The following is a 20628-nucleotide window of genomic DNA, read 5'->3' on the forward strand; positions in this document are numbered from 1 at the left end:
ATTTGCCTTCCCCTTTGACCATGACTTGTTGGTCTTTGATCATCGCAATTTTGTCTTTGATGATAAGATTTTTTTTCTTTGATCAAAGAAATTTTGTATTGATCAAAGACAAAAATCTTATTATCAAAGAAATTGTAATTTTGATCAAAGCATTTAGCCTTTCCCTTTGATCATAAGATTTTTCCCTTTGACCTTAACATGTTTGTCTTTGATGAAAACAATTTTGTCTTTAATCAAAGAGAAAAATATTGCCATCAAAGAAATTTAAATTTTGATCAAAGCATTTCCCTTTCATCTTAGCATTCTTCCGTTTGATCATAGCATGTTTGTCTTTGATCAAAGAAAAAATTGTATCATCAAAGCATTTTGCTATTTAGCCTTTCCCTTTGATCTTAGCATTTTTGTCTCTGATCAATGCAATTTTGTCTTTGATGATAAGATTTTTGTCTTTGATCAAAGCAAAGCAATTTTGTCCATGATCAAAGACAAAAATCTTATCATCAAAGCAATGTTATTTTTTATCATAGCATGTACCATTTTCCTTTGAGCTTAGCATTTTTTATTTAATCATAGCATGTTTGTCTTAGATCAAAACAACCAAAGCAATTTTGTCTTTGATGATAAGATTTTGTCTTTGATCAAAGCATTTTTGTTCTTTATCATAGCCTTTAGCCTTTTCCTTTGAATATTGCAATTTTCCCTTTGATTATATATTTTTTTGTCTTTGATCAAAGCATTTTTGTCTTTGACAATAAGATTTTTTGTATTTGATTAAAGTGTTTTTGTCTTTGATCATAGCAATTAGCCTTTCCCTGTGATTTTATCAGTTTTGTCTTTGATCATTAAATTTTTGTCTTTGACCATAATATTTGCACTCATCTATATGTTGCCAGGATATTTGAGTTTTAAAGTACTGTTTTTAATAACTCTTAAATCCCTCCATATGTGATATCGTCTTGTTAAGTCTCCAAGCCACATACTGCTTTTGTCACCTGGATCAATCTCTGCTCAACATACAGGACAAAAGCATTCTACTGTATTTGAAGCTGCCTTGTTCTTGCATTTATCGTATTTCTTCACTTGTGATATTGATTTAAATGTGAGAAACAAACCTCAACACAACTGAACAAGAACGGTTGTAAAATGAAGTATGTGAATTGACAAGACGGACAGACTTACTTCCTTTGACTAAAAGTCATCGTTGTAGCCAGAATAGGGCCGGATCACAAGAAGTAATTATGATGGTAGGGAGCACCAAGGTATGACAGACGAAGGTATGACAGATGAAGGGGTGGAGGATATGGTTGGTGACAGTATTAAAACAAACAAAAAAGAGGATAGAAATGAAGATTTTTATAGAAAAGTCTTCAGAACAGGGGGCTCCTGGAGAAAATGGCAGAGGAGGTCAAAACCAGAAAACAGCAATATCCTCCCAGATGGCTTTAACTTCAAATGGCTTTGAACAGAATTTTTGGGTAGTTAAATCAAATTTAGTTCTATTTTATGTATTTTTTAAATTTATTTTATTTTTTATTTTTTTTACTATTTATATTTTGTAACACCATTAGGCTAGATTAAAATTCAAAAATATTTTATTGATCCAACAGGAAATCAAATAATGGAAGCTAATTTACCATTTAGCTTAAGGAGTGAAGTTTATTTGATTAAAATATCAGTACCACAGATTTGAACATTACATTATATGGTTAATCTCATTACTTTGTGAAGTAATGACAGAGGCAAGTTCTGCACCCCATAACTACAGCTCGGAGAATCCTAAAAATTAGTCAAATCAACGCTCCTAGAGGCATAAAACAATTATAAATTCAATTTTACTATTATCAATACATTTCCACTAAGTGAGTAAAAAGTGTAGAAATGTTTATTTAGAGGTCTAGGCACCCCTTGAAATGGATCATCCCAATTTCTGAACCTGCCGTTAACATTTCACCCCTACCAATCAAATTTAGCCGTTAAAGAGCCTTCTCTGTTCACCCTGAACCGACCACCGTCAGCTGATCCAAAGTAGACAAATAAATGTTGAAATTACATCACTGTTAGGTTTTCTCTTCAGGTTACTTAATTACATCGTGTTGTTCATAAAGTTACAGTTTTGCTAGGTCATGCTAACAAATGGCTTTTTCTGGCCTTACGAACTGAAGTTAGCTTATGATTCATAATTTCTGATTCTGCCGCTGTTCAAAGGGCTCTTACGCCGAACCGGAAGCTTTGAATCAGATGCCAACTTCAGAGTCTTACCACTTTAAAAATATGCTACCTGATTTTTATTACAGCCTTTTTATGAGACGACTCATGGGAAAAATTATATTTTTTACTGCTTTTACTACCACTACCAATAGGTCAGTGTTTAAGACGCTTACAGCCTAATTCTCCAATTAAATCATTGATTCATACCTTAACTGCAGGTGAGGAATAAAGTGCTAAATTTTGCTGCACCTTCCTCTTTATCACGTAGTAAAGTGTTTATCCTTCATATATATTTTTAATTATGTCAATACTAAGATGGCTTATTGCATACAATTATAATAGCAGAAAATGCTTACATTTACTACTAATTAATGATTTTCAAAAAGTTAAATGCAGTTATTTTATGACTACACCACTGCAGTTAAAAAGATTGGATATTTAGGGAGTTGTAGCATAGCCTAAAAATATATAGTATTTGATATAAAACTGTTCCAAAGCCAGACTTGGTTAAAGACCTGTGAAGGAGATACCACCTTTTTTCCTGTACAGAGCAGGACATGTACAACGTTAATGTCAATTAAAGACATCATACAATGCATGTATACCATTTGATTGCACATGGTTCAGTGGATTCATTATGATGAGAAACTGCAAATATAATCCTACTTGAGCCTTGTTGAAGTTCATAAAAGACTACTACAAGACAAACTGTTCACTACCTGTATAATGTGAAGTCAGTAAAAGTAATTTGCAGACAGCTTGCAGCTGCTGAAGTTACTTTTAGACTATTGTCGCAAATTTGCCTCTCAGTCGAGGATCATTTTATAAACACTGCTGCAATTTAGTGGCTGGAAATGTGCCAAATTATACCTAATTAATTTACCATGTTCTACTTAATTAGCATATCATTTGAATTCATACAAATACAATATATTTTCCTTATAATTGTAAATGAATTAGAGGAATAAAATAATGTGAACCATTGTGCTTTATAGAGGTGACAAAATGAATACATACAATAAACTGTTTTTTAAAAAAATGTGTTGCAACAAATTAAAAGCATTTAAATTTTTACTGAAAATGCCTTTTATTTGTGCAGTAATGAACCCAAAATGTCAAGGAAGTTAAACACAAGCACAGGATTGTTACATACTTTGGAGTAGGCCTGATCTCCTGTCCATTCTTGTACCACTTTAGATCCACTGTGGGGTCTGCCAGCTCAACTACCAAGCGGATCTTTCCGCCTTTATCCACCTGGTATGCTGGATCCAACTTCTTTGCAAAGGCTTAAAAATTACAGCAGTAATCAGTGAAATTCATTTTCAATTTAGTTATATAAAATATTCAGAAACCCACCTACCTGCACTCTTCTTTTCCTCTTTGGGCATCTTTTTCATCCTTTTCAGGAGACCCCTGAGGTCGGTGATGCCGTACATGAAGGCGATTTTCTCATACTGGTCTGGCCTGGCGTTCTTCAGGATCTCCCACACGTCCACCTCTGGGGTGTCGTCTTGCTGTTTGTGCTCCCTAGTTTTGCCATGTACAAGGTGGAAATATGAATACACGCACCGTACGCTGGGCTTTGCAACATGTCCTGAGGAACTACTATTTACCTAAAAGAAAGGTAATAGGAGTTAATGTAATCATTTCACTGCTTAATTCTTATATTTCTTATATATTCTTTTTCACGGGTTCCTCAGGACATGTCACCCAAAGGGATGGGCGTAATACACAATTCTTTGTGTTGACTTTGGTTCTGATCTCATTTGTTAATGATAAAAAGGTGGACAAAAAAAACGGAAGGTTTTGTTTTAGGGAAGTAGAGAGTTAATAGGGTTTGGAGGAGTTTTCCATGGGTCTGTCCCTCAGGAGTCTACTTAATAAAACAGAACTTATAATTTTTCTGTTTTGGGACAAAATATTTATTTCCCATGCATCATCTGCTCCACAGGTTCAGGCCTTCTCCGTTTTTTGCTATTTTATTTCATTGTTGCGTGAAATAAAATACCAGCAGCACAAGCAAGCAATCTGAAAAACACAAGCATATTTTCTGGTTAAAATATCACTTTGTGGTTTCACGATGCTTTAAATTTAATATATTTTTATTTTAACAATAATAAAATACTTGAATTTATTATTTTTACAGCTGTAAATCTTTTGGGGATTAAAGGGAAATAATTAGATAAAACTATCACCTACCCCAAATAATTTTGCTGTAATATAATATTCATAGTCAGGGCATCTTATTGCATAACATTTGGCATTGTCTTGCTGAAATGAGCAAGACCTACACCAAAAAAAAAAAAAAAAAAAAAAAAACCACTGTGTATGACGTAAGAAACTTTCATTTCAACATATTTTCCTTGCTTTGTTATTTTATCAGTTCAAACTCTCCAATACACTGATGAGATAACCACTGGCTCAATAAGCAATGTCTCTCAGTCTTATAAAATAATATTTTTGTAATTACTCTAATCTTTTACTTTGAGAATTGCATTTGTTGGATGAACGAAGGGATGGAGGGTAAATATTAAAGGTATGTTAAAGAGGAATTCTGGTGTGTAGTTTAAAATGTAGGTGGAAGAAATATAAAGGGAAAATTACACATGGTCCATCAGAGATGAATGAAGTTTTTAATGGGGAAATCTTTAGCAACATGAGGAATCGAACCCTACCAGGATAAATGTGTTTAATTACATGCGGCATGCAGGAATTTAAGAACTGCTCCTGTAAACAGCCCATCCCTTTGTTATTCTCCATTTTGAGTGATCACTTCAGAAATGCTCTTACGTCGTTAAATGTTGCGTTTTTCCTTACGACGGGAGATGAGTGTACATATTAGATCAAACAAAGAACCATCAGTCAGACCTTTCTTTCTATGACATTTCCCCAAATGTCGGAAAGGTTGAATTTAAGAAAAAAAAAAGCATAAATTACTATTCTATTATTGTTTTTATCATCTGTTTATTTGCAGTCAGTTATAAAGAAAACTGAAATAAACATGATGGTATTACCTTACATTTCTAAACTGAAACAGATGTGTAGTGATAACACTATTTTACAGCATCATTTCTCAGTGGCCCACATCAGTAATGATCCAAAATGGCGCTCTTTGCTTCATACAGTGAGTTGATGCAAGGCCCATCTCTATCATTACAGGTAGAAATGCTGCTTTCAAAATAAAGTGTTACCATGCTACAGGAGGCCAACACTCTTGCTCGTCCAATTCCTGGAGCTACACGTCATGCTGGGGAATCTACAGGATTACAGTACTCACCTGCAGTAAGGTCTAATTGTTTTATTACCAATATCTTTCACCTTACTAACCTTTGATTTCTGAATATGTAGGGGAGAAGAAGAGACAGGCCCAAAATAAATGTGTATTTTAGCTCATGAACAGTGATACTGTGCTCATAATTTTAATCCTGCACAGTATCTCAACTATGCAACATGAGGTTTATTGTGAGCCGCAACAGTAAGTTGACTATCGAGCTTCATCACATCTGTTTAAGTCAAATCTTACCTTGATGATATGATGGAGCTTTTTTTAATACCTGAATAATTTCGTTTTATTTAAAGGTGCAGTGTGTGTGTTTGTTTTAAACTTCCAATGAAGACAAATAGTCACAGTTGTACAAAATGTGAGGAAACAAAACCTAGTTCGGCTTAAAAAAAAATCAGTCTTTGTTTTTTAGCAAGCCTGGTAACCAGATAAAATTTCATCTTGTAAATAACATTTACTGCTTTAGAAATTTTTGTTTACTTAAACCAGGGTCTTCTACTGGAAACACTTCTGCTTTTGACCTGAATTATTTTCTTTGCAAAGTGAAGGTTTTTGTAATTTACTAAAGGTTCAGACCGTGTGCACAATTTCCAAAACGGCAACTACATCCTCTGTGGGCACATCAATAAACCGAGTAAGATGAAATAAATTTTATTTATAATGGAGCCTTTTAAAAATGGTTAGCTATTTACTAGTTTTGTATTGCTAATGGACAGAAAAGCACTTAGTTCTGCGATTGTTGCAGAATTAATTCACATAATAAAAGACCAGAAGCAGAGCTACAGCATGTTTGGTGTTATGCTAGCAAGTTGGATTTTTTCCCCTCCTTTTTAGCTTTTCAGTTGATTTTACTGTCAAAATATAGATTATAATTTGTACCAAGATTTTTTACTTAAACATCTTTTACACATTGCACCTTTAAAATACATGTTACTGTATGATTAACTTGTTTTGTTTGTGTACATTTTTAAAAATAAATTCATATAATTAATTTCTTCTGTCAAATTGCTTTAGCAAACAATTATCTACATTTTTGACACATTTTGATTAAATATAACTCCCTGACAGAAGAGATATAAAAACAATTTTTTGTGCTATGAAATTTAGAACAGTGTAATTCTCAACCTCTTCATCTAACACTGGTAATGATTAGTTTAAGTTTTAAAAAACTCCTAATTTAACCTCCTGCTTACACAAAAGCCTCATACAATATTTACAAAACATGTGAAATGAAAGAAAAAGAAGCACATCCCAAAAAAAAAATGTGAAAAGGACAAACTCAGGGTCAGGATGTGTTTCTCACCTATGTTTAAGGAGACCACTAAAGTCAAGCTCTCCTGCATCTTCTTGTCCTTCACTGCTGTTGTTAACAAGGAGAAATTATTGAACATTAAATTAGACTTGCAGTTGTTACCAACACTAGAAAACAATGCTATAAGAGCAACACAAAGCAAAAGCTCTGTTGATCAGTGAGTTAGAGTCGAGCTAACTCATGATTTGTGCTTACAGAGAAACCTTTATTTGGTCTTTGTATGGATAAAAACTCAAAATAAGGTTGTTTGTGTAGCACTCATCGAGAACAGTCCCAGCCAGAATTGCCACAATGTTTCTGAAATGTTGAAGCAACATTACTGAATAGCAGCATTGTGGAAATGCAGTGGATCTGGGATGCTTTGCATTGCTCTGCATTGTTCAAATCGAGATTTAAAGTGCAAGAGTTGGCCTTTAATTACACATTCAATCAAGTAATTGACTTGTAATTACCTGGAGGAAAGGTTAATGACATTACCAATATCTTGTAGAACTTGTATTTAGTTGTATTACCCGATGGAGAAATGCTCACCATTGCTTCACAATGTAAAATAATTTTTTTTTACTTTTGAATTCCAGCATACTGAGGAATTTAGAGATTTTATTAAATCATGAAATATCTTAAAACAATTTGCCACTATACATATAATGGTTCTTTCTGATGTCTCACAGGTTTTTTATTACCTTCTTTTGAATGCTGATCGAATATCAATAGCCTGTGAGCTCTCAACTTCTGTAAAACAGAAGAAACATGCATATAATTGTATGATTATTTCCACTAGGAATTTATGTGATCAGTTTTAAATTTTTTTTATTGTTGTGACCAACCTTTAACTTCCAAATCAAAGGAACAGCTGTCAAACTTGTCCTTGTAGGTCACCTCACACCTGTAGTTTCCAGCATAGTTGTCTTTGGCCTTGATGATGTGCATCTCAAAGGTGTGGATCTGCCAACAGGACGATGTACCAGAGTTTATTAACAGCACCGTTATTAGAGAACTTGGATGCATGCGTATGGGTATGTTACCTTGGTTTGCCGCTCAAATGTCTCCTTAAGTTGCAGGTGTTTCCCTGTCTTGCTGGCCAGGTCCATCCATTTCCCTTTAAACCATTTAACAGTCGGTTTGCGGAGAAGATCTTTAGCTTCCACCTTGGCAACAAAAGTGATGTCACCCCCTGAAACAAATTAAAAGGAAATTGACTATTTCTAAAGATTGACCGAGTGAATGATGCGTTGTTTTGTACTCTAAAGACCGACCTAGGAATTTGCTTTTATCTCCAACCTGTCACGATCCGTGTTTCTGTGTGTTTATTTTTGAGTTCTCTGTGTTCAGTCCTGTTTTCCTGTGAGTCTCTGTCCTGTCCCCCCGTTGATTGTCTCCCAGGTGTGTCTCATTCCCTTAATTACCCTGTGTGTATTTAAACCCACCTGTTGTCTGTGTTCCTCGTCGGGTCGCTGTCGTTTGACTACTGTGTCTTATGTTCGCGCCAGTTGTACTGCTTAGTCCTGGTTTGCGTTAGCTCTCGTCTCCAAGTCCTGTTTATCAGTTGCTACCGGTATTTGGCTGTGTGCCTGTCTCTCTGCCGTGCTGCCTGTTGTTGGACTGTTTGAGCATCTTCATCATTAAATATCTTCATCATCATCACTATAACCTGGGTCTCAGCGTCTCTCCTCACCACCACCTACCACACCTCATGACACAACCCTTTCCTTGTTAACCTTGTCTGCTGATTTTTAGTCTGTTTTTAATTTAATCCACAAGATGATATTTAAGTGGCTTCTCTGCAGAAACTGCATAGAGGTGTATAAGCCACTTCCTGGTCTGGATCATTTGTTGTCGCTGTTTTAAAGGACTAGTAAATTCATCCAACTTCATAGAAACAAGAGTTCACTTTAATCGAACGAAGACTTAGGTTTTAGGTTCAGTCGAGTTAAAAACGAACCAGACGTTCGATTACAGTTTGATTAAAGTGGCCTAAACAGGACTGGTGTTAATACGTCTTGAAAATCTGCCTAATTTCTTGCCCCCATCCTCAGAATCATGCGATTACATCTGGGAATTCCTTGTGTAAACCCACAATGTAACACCTATTGAACTCCATCGGTGCTGTCCAATTCATCTCCTTTGTTTTGTATTTCTTGTTAAGAATTACAGTCGGGGATTTTTTTAACACTCACCCACAGTGACAGTTCCACTCTGTGGGCTCTCGATCAGCAGCGTAGACAGCGGTGGATTGTCGATTGGTTTGTCCACATCCTCTGGGGCCTGACCCTCTCCCAGAGACCACACTGACCAATAAGGAAAAACAAATTCATAACTCAGAACTGTTCTGTTCCTTCATACAATACCCACCTGTTGTTTGTGAAAGCTTTGTATGAACAGTCTTACAGGTATAAAAGAAACAACTAAAACACAACAGTCAGACAATTTCCCATACTTTCAACATTCACGCCTCATATAGCGGCAATAATTTAGCTTTTTGCGACATGAAAAGCATTAAAACAGATGTAAGCAACAACATGTGATGTGATATGAGTTCATAATTATTTTATTTGATGGAGTTATAGATATTCTAAAATCACAATGTCAGCATGATGACAAACTTTGCTTTTATCAAATGTATGTTTATTGAACATTTAGTGTACTCTGTCTTAATATTTTAACCTATTTCTACTACCCTAATACTGATTAGCTTATTTCTAAACGGCTAATACAGAGATGAGAAGCGCCGCCATTTGTGAATAATCATAATACAGGCAGTACTTTTCCAAACTTACGAAGTGCTTCTACAAGTTGCTCACCTTAAACATGGTACTTTGTGGAACTTCATTACTGTATTATGAGATATCTAGTACTTGGTACTTTCAAGAATCTGGTTGACTTGAAAGTACTTTCTAAAGGGTATTTTCAAAGACCAGGCTATGTTTTAAGGTGGTTTGTAACCAGGTATCTTCATTATTTTATTGGTTACTTTCCAAAAATTGATTCAAATTCAGAAATACTTTATTGATCACAAAGGGAAATTAAACATTGCTGTAACTCATATTAATTCAAATTCTTGAAAGAGTTATTGTAGATGAGTGATGACTGTTGGCAGGAAAGATCTCCCATAGAGTTTTGTATTACAGCTAATACCTAAAACATACAGGTTAACTTTTTAGTTGTGGTACTCAGTTGTAACCTGTAAGTTCAAGAATGTTACAACTCGCTAAAGCTGCACTGTGAGTTCCAGAAAGTACCCTGCAAGTACCCGAAAAAATCCAGGAAAGTACCCTGTAAGTTCTCAAAACGTACAGTGTAATTTGTAGAACGTATTCTGCAGATTTGAGGAAAGTACTAACTGTATTATGCATTGCCAAAAATGTTTTTAACAACCTTGTTTTATCTGAAAGGGCTGTGGAGGGACAGCTGTTTCTAGTTCTCATACAAAGCAAGCAGATTTCTTTTGTTTCCTTATACTTGTAACTACTTGGAAGTACGTGTTACCTGAGTCTTTTCTGCCCGTGGTTGCCACAGGGGCACTATCATCTAAACAAAAAGAGAAATTTACAATATATTGTAAGAAATAGTTCTGGAAAGTCTATGAAGCAAGCAAGCAAGCAGTCATGAAATCTGAGAGCTACAAGCAGTTAGACATGCACACAGGGATGAAAATATTCCTAAAGCAAGAAAATAAATATTATTACCAGGATTCCAGATAGTTTATGTCATATCAACCAGAATTTCCCTATTAAAAGTTCCTCTGTTTAGTATTTGAATGCACAAATTGTCATTTGTTTATTAACATTTTGAAGGACATTTTAGTTTGTATTAATTTGTTAGCAAGATGACATTTGTATAGTTTTTAAAAAACACAAAATCTCCAAAATCAAACGTCTCTACCATGTTTCCTACGTTTAGTCATGTTTAATTAGACTACACTAGTTTGGTAGGAGGGTCTGAAGCGATGCTGAGTTTTAACCAAAGGATCTTACTAGGCAGGTCTATTGAGAGTTTCTTCACTGTATTGCCATCTTCTGTGGGGAAAAAAAAGACATTTACCATCGAATCAGTCAAGGTAATCTAAAAAGCAAATAAACAAACAAAACGCTTTTTCTCATCCTTTTTACAGCAAATGGTGTATGTGAAAGGAAAATTTAAAACAGAACCAGAACCATTTATTTTGTAGCAACTTTGTAAAACTGTGTCGGGTTTGAGGCAGCGCTGCATTACTCCGTTTGTTTAATTAATTCATCAAGTGATTGTTACTGAATCACTTAAATATGCTTTATATTCAAGAGAAGCTTCAATTTTGTATTTGTCAGTGAGTTTAATGAGTTCTTGGTAGTGTGTTCAATAATCATTCTCCGTTTTTATTCAATAATTTCTTTACTTTTGTTTGTATGTAAACCTTACCATTTTGGCAGTGATGTTCAAAACTTCAACATTAATTTTTAATTCTTTTCAACGACCAAGTAAAATTTCTCACAAGATGTAACAAAACACATACATTTCATAGTATCTCTCTCAAAATAGACTGTAAATCACCACATCATGAAGTAGCAGGATAATGCTAATGTAAGCATGCTAACGCTAATGTACACAGCTGTTTTCTGAGTTCAGCCTGTTTTTAAAATGCCAAAATGTAAAAATATTCTTGATGCAAAACAAGCGAAGAGAACTTAATAAAAAGACCAAAATGTGATGAGTGCCTTAAAATACTGAACTAATTATGTTTCTCTTTTTGAAAGCTGGGGGGGAGTTAAAGTATGGGGATTATAAGTTAAATCCATGTTTTTACTTGTGTCTTTATTTACTTTTTTATTCTGCCTGTAATGTTTTTCTTAAGCAGAATGAAGAGGTTCCTTTTTGATTACTTACCTTTCACACAAATTGTATCTGTTCATATTGTTAGACCTAAAAACATTACTTTGTCTTTGATTCCATGGCATTACAGGCTGGTTTGAGCCTTTGCACTGTACTGTATGTACATTTTATTCTGGATGTCTTTGTGCCAATTATCACTAAGACTGGACTGGTTAAGATGCATGGCTCCTGTTGCATGGCAAATCTGAAGTCCATGGCATTCTTAGCAGGGAATAACCTCTAACCCAAGTGAAAATAAACGGTTATATAAAGTCTTTTTAAAAAGCTCAGCTGCTAGGTTATTGGAGTTTGCATTTTTAAGATTCATGTCCACTTTTAGTAGCTTTTGCTCTGGAGAAACATGCACTTTCACTGGGATGGGAATGGGAATGAGTCACATTATTAAAGTGGCATACTTACCAGCCGGAGGGGGAGAGCTAGTGCCCTCCTTTACAGCAGGGCCAGAGGACTCTGCTTGGTCATTCACCCCAACCCTACTAGGCTCCCGTTGGTTTGAACCGTTCTCGACGGGGTTCTGCTCCTGAGCCACCACAGCCTGTAATGGCTCAGGCCCAGTGGGCTCTGGTTTCTTCCCATCAGTCTCTACTGGCTCTTTCCCCTCTGCTACCGACTCTGTATTGCAGACAAAGTGCCAGGCTGGAGCAGCAAGCACAGAGCACAAACACTGGCTGCCTGACAAGGCGGCACTTGTTCAGGCAAAGTTGGTATAAACAGCTGAAGACCAGATGGATGAAACCTCGCCTTTGTTTTTTGACCTTAAAAAGGGACCTATTAGGCAAAATTCACATTTTGGATGTTTTGGAAGTTTCTCTAGAACATTGAGTTCTTCTTCCATTTTGGTCTCCACTTCTTCTAGAAACGGCTTAAAAACACCCAGCCATATTTTGACAATGAGTTAAGGTTTTTGGTGTCTGGAAAACCTTCCAAATGTAACTTCATTAATCAGCAGGCACTCCCCCTCACCTATCAACCTAGCGAACCCCAGCCGAGCTCTGGCACATTTGGTCAGCTGTATGTGCGGTACAACGGCTGCTGGAAAAGAGAAGTATTTTTTTTGTCGACTTGCCATGGAGAATCCACTTGCTGCATTCTGGTTTGTTGTGCAAGGAGGCTCCACTTCTGCTTTTCAAAGACGTATGGTTGTATTATTGCACATCTGTTTGCTGCTATTTTCACTTGTGAGTGTAAACATTGAGTTTGGGGAGTGTGACCGGCAGCAGCTTATTTGGATATAAAGTGACAAGACGCCCTAAAACAGACCATTTTAAAAGGAGCTCAAAATAGGAAGAACCGATCAGACTAAAATCTCATTGTCTGAATGATTTTGTGCAAAAAAAATTAATAAACATGTTTTGTATTTGTCATAGACCTATCTTAACCTGTTCAATAGGTCACCTTTAAACAGTTTTAGCATGCTAATATTTGCCAATAACATCTGACTAACGTAGGAATCTCCAAATTCAAAGCATTATCCATCTGGTCTTTGCATATCTATACTGTAGAGTGATCAAGGGGGCAGGGATTTGCTCCATGTATGAACTGATTACTTGTAAAATTTAATTTGACCAGTAAGACATTTACCAGAGTCAAATCCCTTTTTTTGATGACTCTACATGACATACAATGTCACCAGCAAAGACACAGCCACAGCTTGAGTTAGTAACAGCATCATATTCCAGTTAGAGGAGCACATTCACCTAGATTTGACTGATCTAAGCTACCTAAACCAAGTTTTTGTGTGAACATACAGTGCAAGAAAAGTGCAGCTTCAGGCTTCTTTAAGTGAATTAAGAACAAAAAACGGTGATGGCACACAACACAAAAACACGTGACGTAAGTGGGATGTGCAAGAGGTGCCACAGTGTAGGGGCGTGATTTAAACAGTGAGGTGGAAACATTACCCACCTGGTGGGGGAGAAACCTCCAGGGAAATCTCAGGCAGGGTGGGGGCACCATTACTGTCTGGGGCAACACTTTCTGAGCATGTGACAAATATATTGGTGGATGGAGCAACTGCTTTAAATGAGCACAAAGCTTCAACATCTGCACTCATTCACACACTCACGCAGATTACCCACCTACCTGAACAAAGCCACACACCCTTCACCTCAACAAATTTTACTCTTTAGAGTTCTCAGTTTAAATACATAGCAGACATGGGGCGAGTTGTTGCTAGGAAACAGTAAAAAAAAAAAACTCCCATAATGGGACCAAACCGTTCAGAGAAAGGCATCTTTTAATAAAGTTAGTGAACCTCATAAAGTGGTTAGATTTTTATTTCTTAAACATTTTTCACTCTTAAAAGGAAATATAGTCAATCATAAGTTTCATAAGAGTTATTTTAAAATTTGCATTTGTGTGTAGCCCCCTTCACTCCCAAAGTAGCTGTAATTGTAGCGTGGAACTTAAAACAAATGCATGCTACATAGATTTTTTTTAAAATGTTGTAAAACGTTTTCTTCCACTTCTTTGAGTTGGTCATACAATCTAAATAAAATGTATTGCAGCTGGAGGTTGTAATATAACAAAATGTGAAAAATATTAAGATGTATTAGTAGGCCTGTCAAAATAAGCAATAAATCACTTAATCGCATAAATTAAAATTAGCTCAATAACTTAAATTTCTATGATTTATCTTTTGTCTCTTCATCTTCAGTCTGGTGCTTTAACCTCAACTAGCCCATTTTGTGACAGACAATTTTATTTACAAATTAATTACATTTGTTGTTTCTGTTTGTTTATTTTGGATGTTTAAAATGTCTTCCAGTTCCAGTGTTAAATATTAGTTTGAGTTTAAAGTTTGTTGCTCTTTGAGAATGTGTTTTTGCATTATTATGCCATTACATGAATATGGTTTCAAAATAACAATACTATCATTTATCGCAATAACGTCTGGGACAATTTATCATCCAGCAAGATTTATCATGACAGGGCTAATTATTAGCGCTCTATGGCGTTGAGCTATTAGCTAGTGGACAGAATAATTTATCTGAACGGTTCCCTGTATTATTTTTAGTTAGACTCTAAAAAGTTGAGCTCTTCCCCCCTCGACCATGTTGGAGCCCCAAGATGCTCCGGCTCCAAGGTCAAACCCTTAGCCCCCGCTAAAAGCCTGTTAGATGCCAGCAACTTGCTCACATGGGATGGCAGGGCCGTCAGCTGAAACAACAAAGGGGGATCAGCTGGAGTGGGAGAGGAATGCATGAGATGTTGACAGCCTCGTCACAGATAAGTCCAGAGAGCAGCAACACGTCCATACTGCTGTCTATTGGCTCCACATTTACACTCCCATGTATCTGTGTTGCCACTTTTACACCACTTTTTATCGTCGAGATGCATTTCTTTCTGCCCTGTGCTCATGCAGGTCTATGCTGGCTTGTTTGACGTGCAAATTTCAACGGAGAGATTCTATAAATGTCTTGATTTTGATTTTCTTGCTTTTCATTTGGTAGCTGTTAGTTTTTGAACCAAACTGTGGAAGATTTCCCATCTTTGGGAGCTCTAATCTGCTTGCTAGTCTGTGAGGTGACCGTGAGATAAGACGTGCACTCACCTTCTGGCTGGCCATTTGGCGTCTCGTCTGCAGAAAGACAAACAAAGCAACAGACAAGATAGTAAGACATCTTGTGTAATGTCTTTAATGCAATTATCACCTTTTTGTTTTCTTCTGTTTGAACACTTTGACCCCCACTTTGATACATGCTCACCATCAGCTATGTTATCTTTGTGCTGGATTATGGCACACTCTCACTGTTGATTCTACATTACTTGAACTAATGAAAAAACTTTACAAATTTTACTTTGCAACTTTACATTTACTTAGTTACATCTGCTTGAGTAACGTTTTGGAAAAAGATTTCTTTTAGGAGTATTTTTACTACGCCGTGCTTTTTACTTGAGTAATTTCATTTTTAAGCATTGCTACTCTTTCTTGAGTAAAATGTCTGGATGCTCTACCCACTTTGAGTAACTTCACTAAATAAAGAACAAGCATGTTTTGACCAAACATTCACCAACACACACCTGCAGTTTTTTTAGTTTCATAAGTTTTATATTGAAAGAAATTGATTTGGAAAAATGCTTACTTTCCTGGTTTTATTATGTCTAATGAAATATTTTCAGTTTGTTCTTTGAAATACCAAAATTTCCATATATATCTGGTCCGGCTGGTGTAATTTTAAAATATTCATTGTTTTTTACTCTTAATTGAGCTACTTTTTACATGTTATCGTTGAAGTAGTGCAACTCTTACTTGAGGACAATTTTTGGGTGCAGTTCTGTTTATGATGCAGGGCGATTTGTTGCCAACATATTTTCAGACTCTTTACGTGCATAGCTGCTTTAGCTAACACTTAGCATAGTACAAATGTGCCTCCTCAAACAGACTATGGAGTTATCCTAAAGGTGCTTCATATAATGCAACATTTTCAGTGAAACACAAACTGTATTTTCTTTCTTCCAGTTGCCAGAGTCTATGCTTTTTCTGGTAGAAATTTAAAAATGGAATCAGATCAGTTAGGAAAGCAACTTGAAATACTTTCATTTTGTAGGAATCTTAAATAAACAGAGAAAATGTCAGATGTTGTCCTAAGTTCAAAGATTTTTCTTTTCCAAGCTCAATAATCTGGGTCTGTCTCAGCACTCAGTTTTCACCTCTTAGTTATGTTTGAAGAACCTCTTATGCTGAGCCAGTAGAAGCTTATTGCAGCTGCTTTTGTCTGGGATTTTATTCTTTTGGTAATTATCCATATCTCATAGTCAAAGGTGAGAGTCAGAATGTAGACAGGCCAGTAAAATCAGAGCTTTGCTTTTTTGCCCAGTTCTTTCTTAACCAATCAGAGAGCAATGCCCATATTACTGAAGATGAGATCTCTCCGTCTCCTGCTCCTAACATCACTCATGAACAAGATACTTAGATACTTACTACTGACACTCTGATGCTTGATCACCAGTGTTAACACAACACCAACACCACTGTTACACATCCACTCCCTACAACCTGCCTGAATGATTGAGTTTCCTATATTAGTCGTTTCATGATGGTGGAAATCCAAGTTCAGGTTGACCCTATGTGTGTTTCTCATTAGCTTAAACCAAGAGAGGTTTGGTCTCGGAAAAAGCTGTGTGTCTTTTTATTTGATGTATGTAAACTTCTGGTTTCAACTGTACATTAACAAATGTAACCTGATAATGGCCTGTCAACGGAAATAAACTAAAACTAACACTGAGCTCAGCATAAAGGCATTGGAAACAGGATAGGGACAGGCTCAGAGGAAGAATGAAAAAACTTTTTTGATGGAAAGATGCAGCCGTATGGGAGAGTGAAGTTCAATCTCCAACTCATTAATTGAAGCGCAATATTTTTCTCATACTGATACTTTCAGAAAAGTTGTTCATTTGAGGTTGAAAATGAATATTTTAAAATAAAAAGTGACTGAGCCAAGACTTTTCTTTTGTTGGCATATTGTACTTCTCTAAAATGGCATCAGTACAAGTATGACTGTGAACTCTCTTCTTAAAGGGCCATTAAACTTCCTTCTCAGTCTCAAAATGAACCACTCCCCAGTCTCACTTCATAACAATGCGATGCTGGCCACTCGACCACAATCCTGCAGGGTCACATCATCCACCCAAGACTGAGCCTCGGCCTCTTGGTCTCATCACCGCTGAGATAATGAGTGTGGAGAAAGGTTTTGTTTTACCCCGGAGGGCTCCCAGTGCAGCTGACATGGCTGCAGGTATGTGCAGCTGTTGTCCGTGCTGGCCTGCAGACAGGAGGGCTCATATAGGCTCAAATGAGAGCCAAATTGCAACCAGCTTCATATTTTCCTTAAATAAACCTTTATGATGTTGGCAAAGGCAATCTGATAGCCAGACTGTTTGTTCCTATCTTTGTTTTTTTCTATCTGTGACTCCTTTTGTCTTTGGCTGAAGTAGATGAGAACTGCCCTCAGGTGATAATTAACTGCTGACAGCCCTTCCCCTTTTTACCACAGGTTAGATTAATGATGTGGTATCCCATAACACAAAGCAACATGGCCAGTGGGCAGAGTCAGGAGAGATTGATGGATTGGATATAATAAATATCACAAGGTGAAGACATTGGTCTTGCCTCCATTGATACTAAGAGGTTGTAAACAGTGTGGACAACCCCAAAGGGCCATGTGGGCCAGTTTTATAGGGAAGTGCCTGACCTCTAAGTGATCCATCTTTAGCGGAAAGTGGCAGCGAGACGTCTGTGTTGGTGCGTGGCAGGAAAGGAATAGGGGGAGAGGGGAGATGGCACCGAACAAGGCGCGGGGATTAAAAGTGCGTTCATTCTGAACTATTCCAGGGACAAGAATCTGTTTCCCAAGAGACCCACAGACGACCATTTCTAATGTTGACTTGGGTGTCTAAAACAACGGCGCTGGCCCTCCCCCCTTCCTTCCTTCCTCAGCTGTTCAGATTCATTTAAAGAACAATAGTTTTCCACTCATTTATCTGCTGGTTTGGTAGCTATTTTTGGGAAGGATTTGTTGCAGGCTTTACTTTGCCTAATTTCTTCAGACAGCTTTAAGGTACAGACAATTCTTTAGAATTACCATGAAACTTATTGGGATCTTGCTCAGCTTCTCAAAAGTTGTTCCTGATGAATTTGGACTGGAGCTATTGGTTAACGTCTTGTTTCACCGTGTTTTTCTTTGCTAAATAGAGATCAGGACTGATTCTGCCACAATAGCCGTTGCCATAATAGAAAAGATGTTCATTGATGGCCAGATTTAGGTGGAAGCTTCTACTTTGAGGTAAAATGATTTGGATCTGGCAGATTTATAGCTGCCATAAGCTGTGTTTCCATTAAAAATGTAGGCAAAACTTGGTCAATGTTCTGCTAATGTAAAAAAAAAAAATACACTTTTGCAATTGCTGTGTTTCCATTTTGTTCTTGCCATAAGTCATAAAAAAAAACCTGTCATGTCATCATCCTCCTACCACTTTCTGTCGTTTTCTTTGTGGTTTGCTCCTGTTGCAACATCTGATTGTTGTTGATCTGGTTTTTGCAAAATAAACCAATTTCAATACGGCCAAAAATCCGCCTTATCCTACTGCCAGTTTTTCTTGTATTAAATTGCCGTGTTTCCATTCCAAATGTCAAGTTGAGCAGTTATACGGTCAATGGATCGCAGCTATTGACAAAAACCTGGAGGAAAGTCAACCTGTTGTAAAGGATTCGTCTCCAAGAACCAGATATTTTAAACCGTGTAAAGTTCAATCTATAGAAAAGCTCCTAAAGATCTTTAGTAGAACAAGAAAATCTTAATGAATATCCTGATCTATCCTTTTGAGATGCCAGTTAAATGGTAATGGAAATGTGTTAGAATCGTCCGTTTCTCACCTTTAGTGATGCCTCACTGCGGTCAAATTATTAAACCAAGTCTTACTTTCAATGTCTGTGTTTCGGCTAAATCTGGACAGAGGTTATGGGCAAAAACTCTAAACACGGAAAAGCACCATCCAATCTCAAATAGCCATTAAAACTTGCATCCTTTTACCCAAACACTAAACAATACATTCAAGTTATTCTATATGTACTTGAGTGGCCATAGACCTGGAGACGGCTTTGCTAACGAGGAGTTATCGAGGTGTAATGCCTGTGATGACAGACACAAGCAGTGTGCTGATGGACATGAAGGTACAGATGAAAACGGGTTTGCTGGGCGGGACAAAAGGTGGGCAGTGATGCTGTGGTTGGTTGAATTTGGGTGTGCAGGGGGACGGTCTCGATGGACAAAATAGGCCGTTTCTGCTTGGCTACACAAGTCATCAGGAAGGCATTTAGAGAATCTGTCCCTTGTTTGGCTTCTTTAAATTCAAATTGCATCATCCTTCCTGAGACGCTTGCTTCACCACATTCCTGCGCCGCTCTCCATCATCGGATCTTTCTCCAGCCGGGGTGCAACAACACTACCCATCCACACACCTCGGGTCAATTCTTGCACCAAAGATGGCAGAGACACGCATGCATCAGTAATACAATACCACTGTCAAAGTCACTTTGAGGATTCCTGTGTACGAGCTGGCAGGCAAGCCGCAAAGTGATGGATCCCCTGCAGTGAGAAGCAACTGTCCCTGCTCCCTCAAAGACGTATTAATAGAAATAAATTCCCCGTTTGCATCCCAGGTCCATACTCTATTCAACACGTTACTTTTTCACCCAGAATTTGGTTGAAACCAGCAGAGCAGCAGGTGTGATTTGGACTTTTTTAATGCATGAAGGCAGCTTATAATCAGGACTCCTACCTTTCTTTGTTGGCTCTGGCATCTTGAGCCGGCTTGCAAGAAAACTTTAGATTTCTGCAGGTAGATGCAGCCAGTGGGTGTGACTTTAAGTCTTTGGACTCGCCTTAGTCCAGGTAAACAAACTGATGATGATGAGAGTTTAAAAGAAATGATGATCCTCTCAAACAGCAGCTGATGAGGATGAGTCTTAGTAGGGGGGAGACTGGAGGACCAGTGGCAGATCCGGGGGGGGACTGGCTTTAAGGGCTTATATTGGGAGGAGGAATGCTCCTCCTCTCCGTGGTGGAGCTCTGTGCTGCAATTATAGCACATTTATTGTGTAAAATAATCAAAATATTACTAGTTTTTTATGTCCTTGGCTCATAAGTATCAGATCATCACCTTCCTAAAATAATAATAGTGATTGTTTGTGCCTAAAATATCTTCTTGGTTTTTTGTGTGTTTTTTTTTTGTTGTTGCCATAATCACTTAAAGAAAAGAAAAAAAGAAAAAAAGTGACTTCGGCCATTATTTCAGGAAGCTAAAACCTTAAACAAACGTCATGTTAAATCCATTAGTTTAAATGACACAATCAATTTAAACAGCAATGTATTGAAGACGGCTGTTTGCATCTAGTTAGTAAATTTATTTTAAGGTTTTCAGGCTCTTTTCTTGAAGATTAACCGAAATTAAACTATTT

General features: G+C 37.0%; 1 protein-coding gene across 1 annotated transcript in view; it reads right to left on the reverse strand.

Annotated features, from left to right (window-relative positions):
- mybpc1 (myosin binding protein C1) overlaps positions 1 to 20182 on the reverse strand; it is a 36326-nt gene extending 16144 nt beyond the window's left edge. The window contains exons 1-14 of the mRNA XM_014981253.2: positions 19950 to 20182; positions 15223 to 15249; positions 13575 to 13646; positions 12069 to 12281; positions 10778 to 10819; positions 10290 to 10331; positions 8981 to 9091; positions 7829 to 7977; positions 7631 to 7748; positions 7487 to 7535; positions 6795 to 6851; positions 3569 to 3735; positions 3362 to 3494; positions 1180 to 1188 (exon numbers count right to left, since the gene is read on the reverse strand). Coding sequence (XP_014836739.2) covers positions 1180 to 1188; positions 3362 to 3494; positions 3569 to 3735; positions 6795 to 6851; positions 7487 to 7535; positions 7631 to 7748; positions 7829 to 7977; positions 8981 to 9091; positions 10290 to 10331; positions 10778 to 10819; positions 12069 to 12281; positions 13575 to 13646; positions 15223 to 15249; positions 19950 to 19971 — 1211 coding nt within the window. The 5' untranslated portion in view covers positions 19972 to 20182. The remainder of the gene's footprint in view (positions 1 to 1179; positions 1189 to 3361; positions 3495 to 3568; positions 3736 to 6794; positions 6852 to 7486; positions 7536 to 7630; positions 7749 to 7828; positions 7978 to 8980; positions 9092 to 10289; positions 10332 to 10777; positions 10820 to 12068; positions 12282 to 13574; positions 13647 to 15222; positions 15250 to 19949) is intronic.
- Positions 20183 to 20628: the final 446 nt, after the last annotated feature.

This window comes from Poecilia mexicana, unplaced genomic scaffold (assembly GCF_051168715.1).
Source record: "Poecilia mexicana isolate PSO_F unplaced genomic scaffold, ASM5116871v1 scaffold_23, whole genome shotgun sequence".
Lineage (NCBI taxonomy): Eukaryota > Metazoa > Chordata > Actinopteri > Cyprinodontiformes > Poeciliidae > Poecilia > Poecilia mexicana.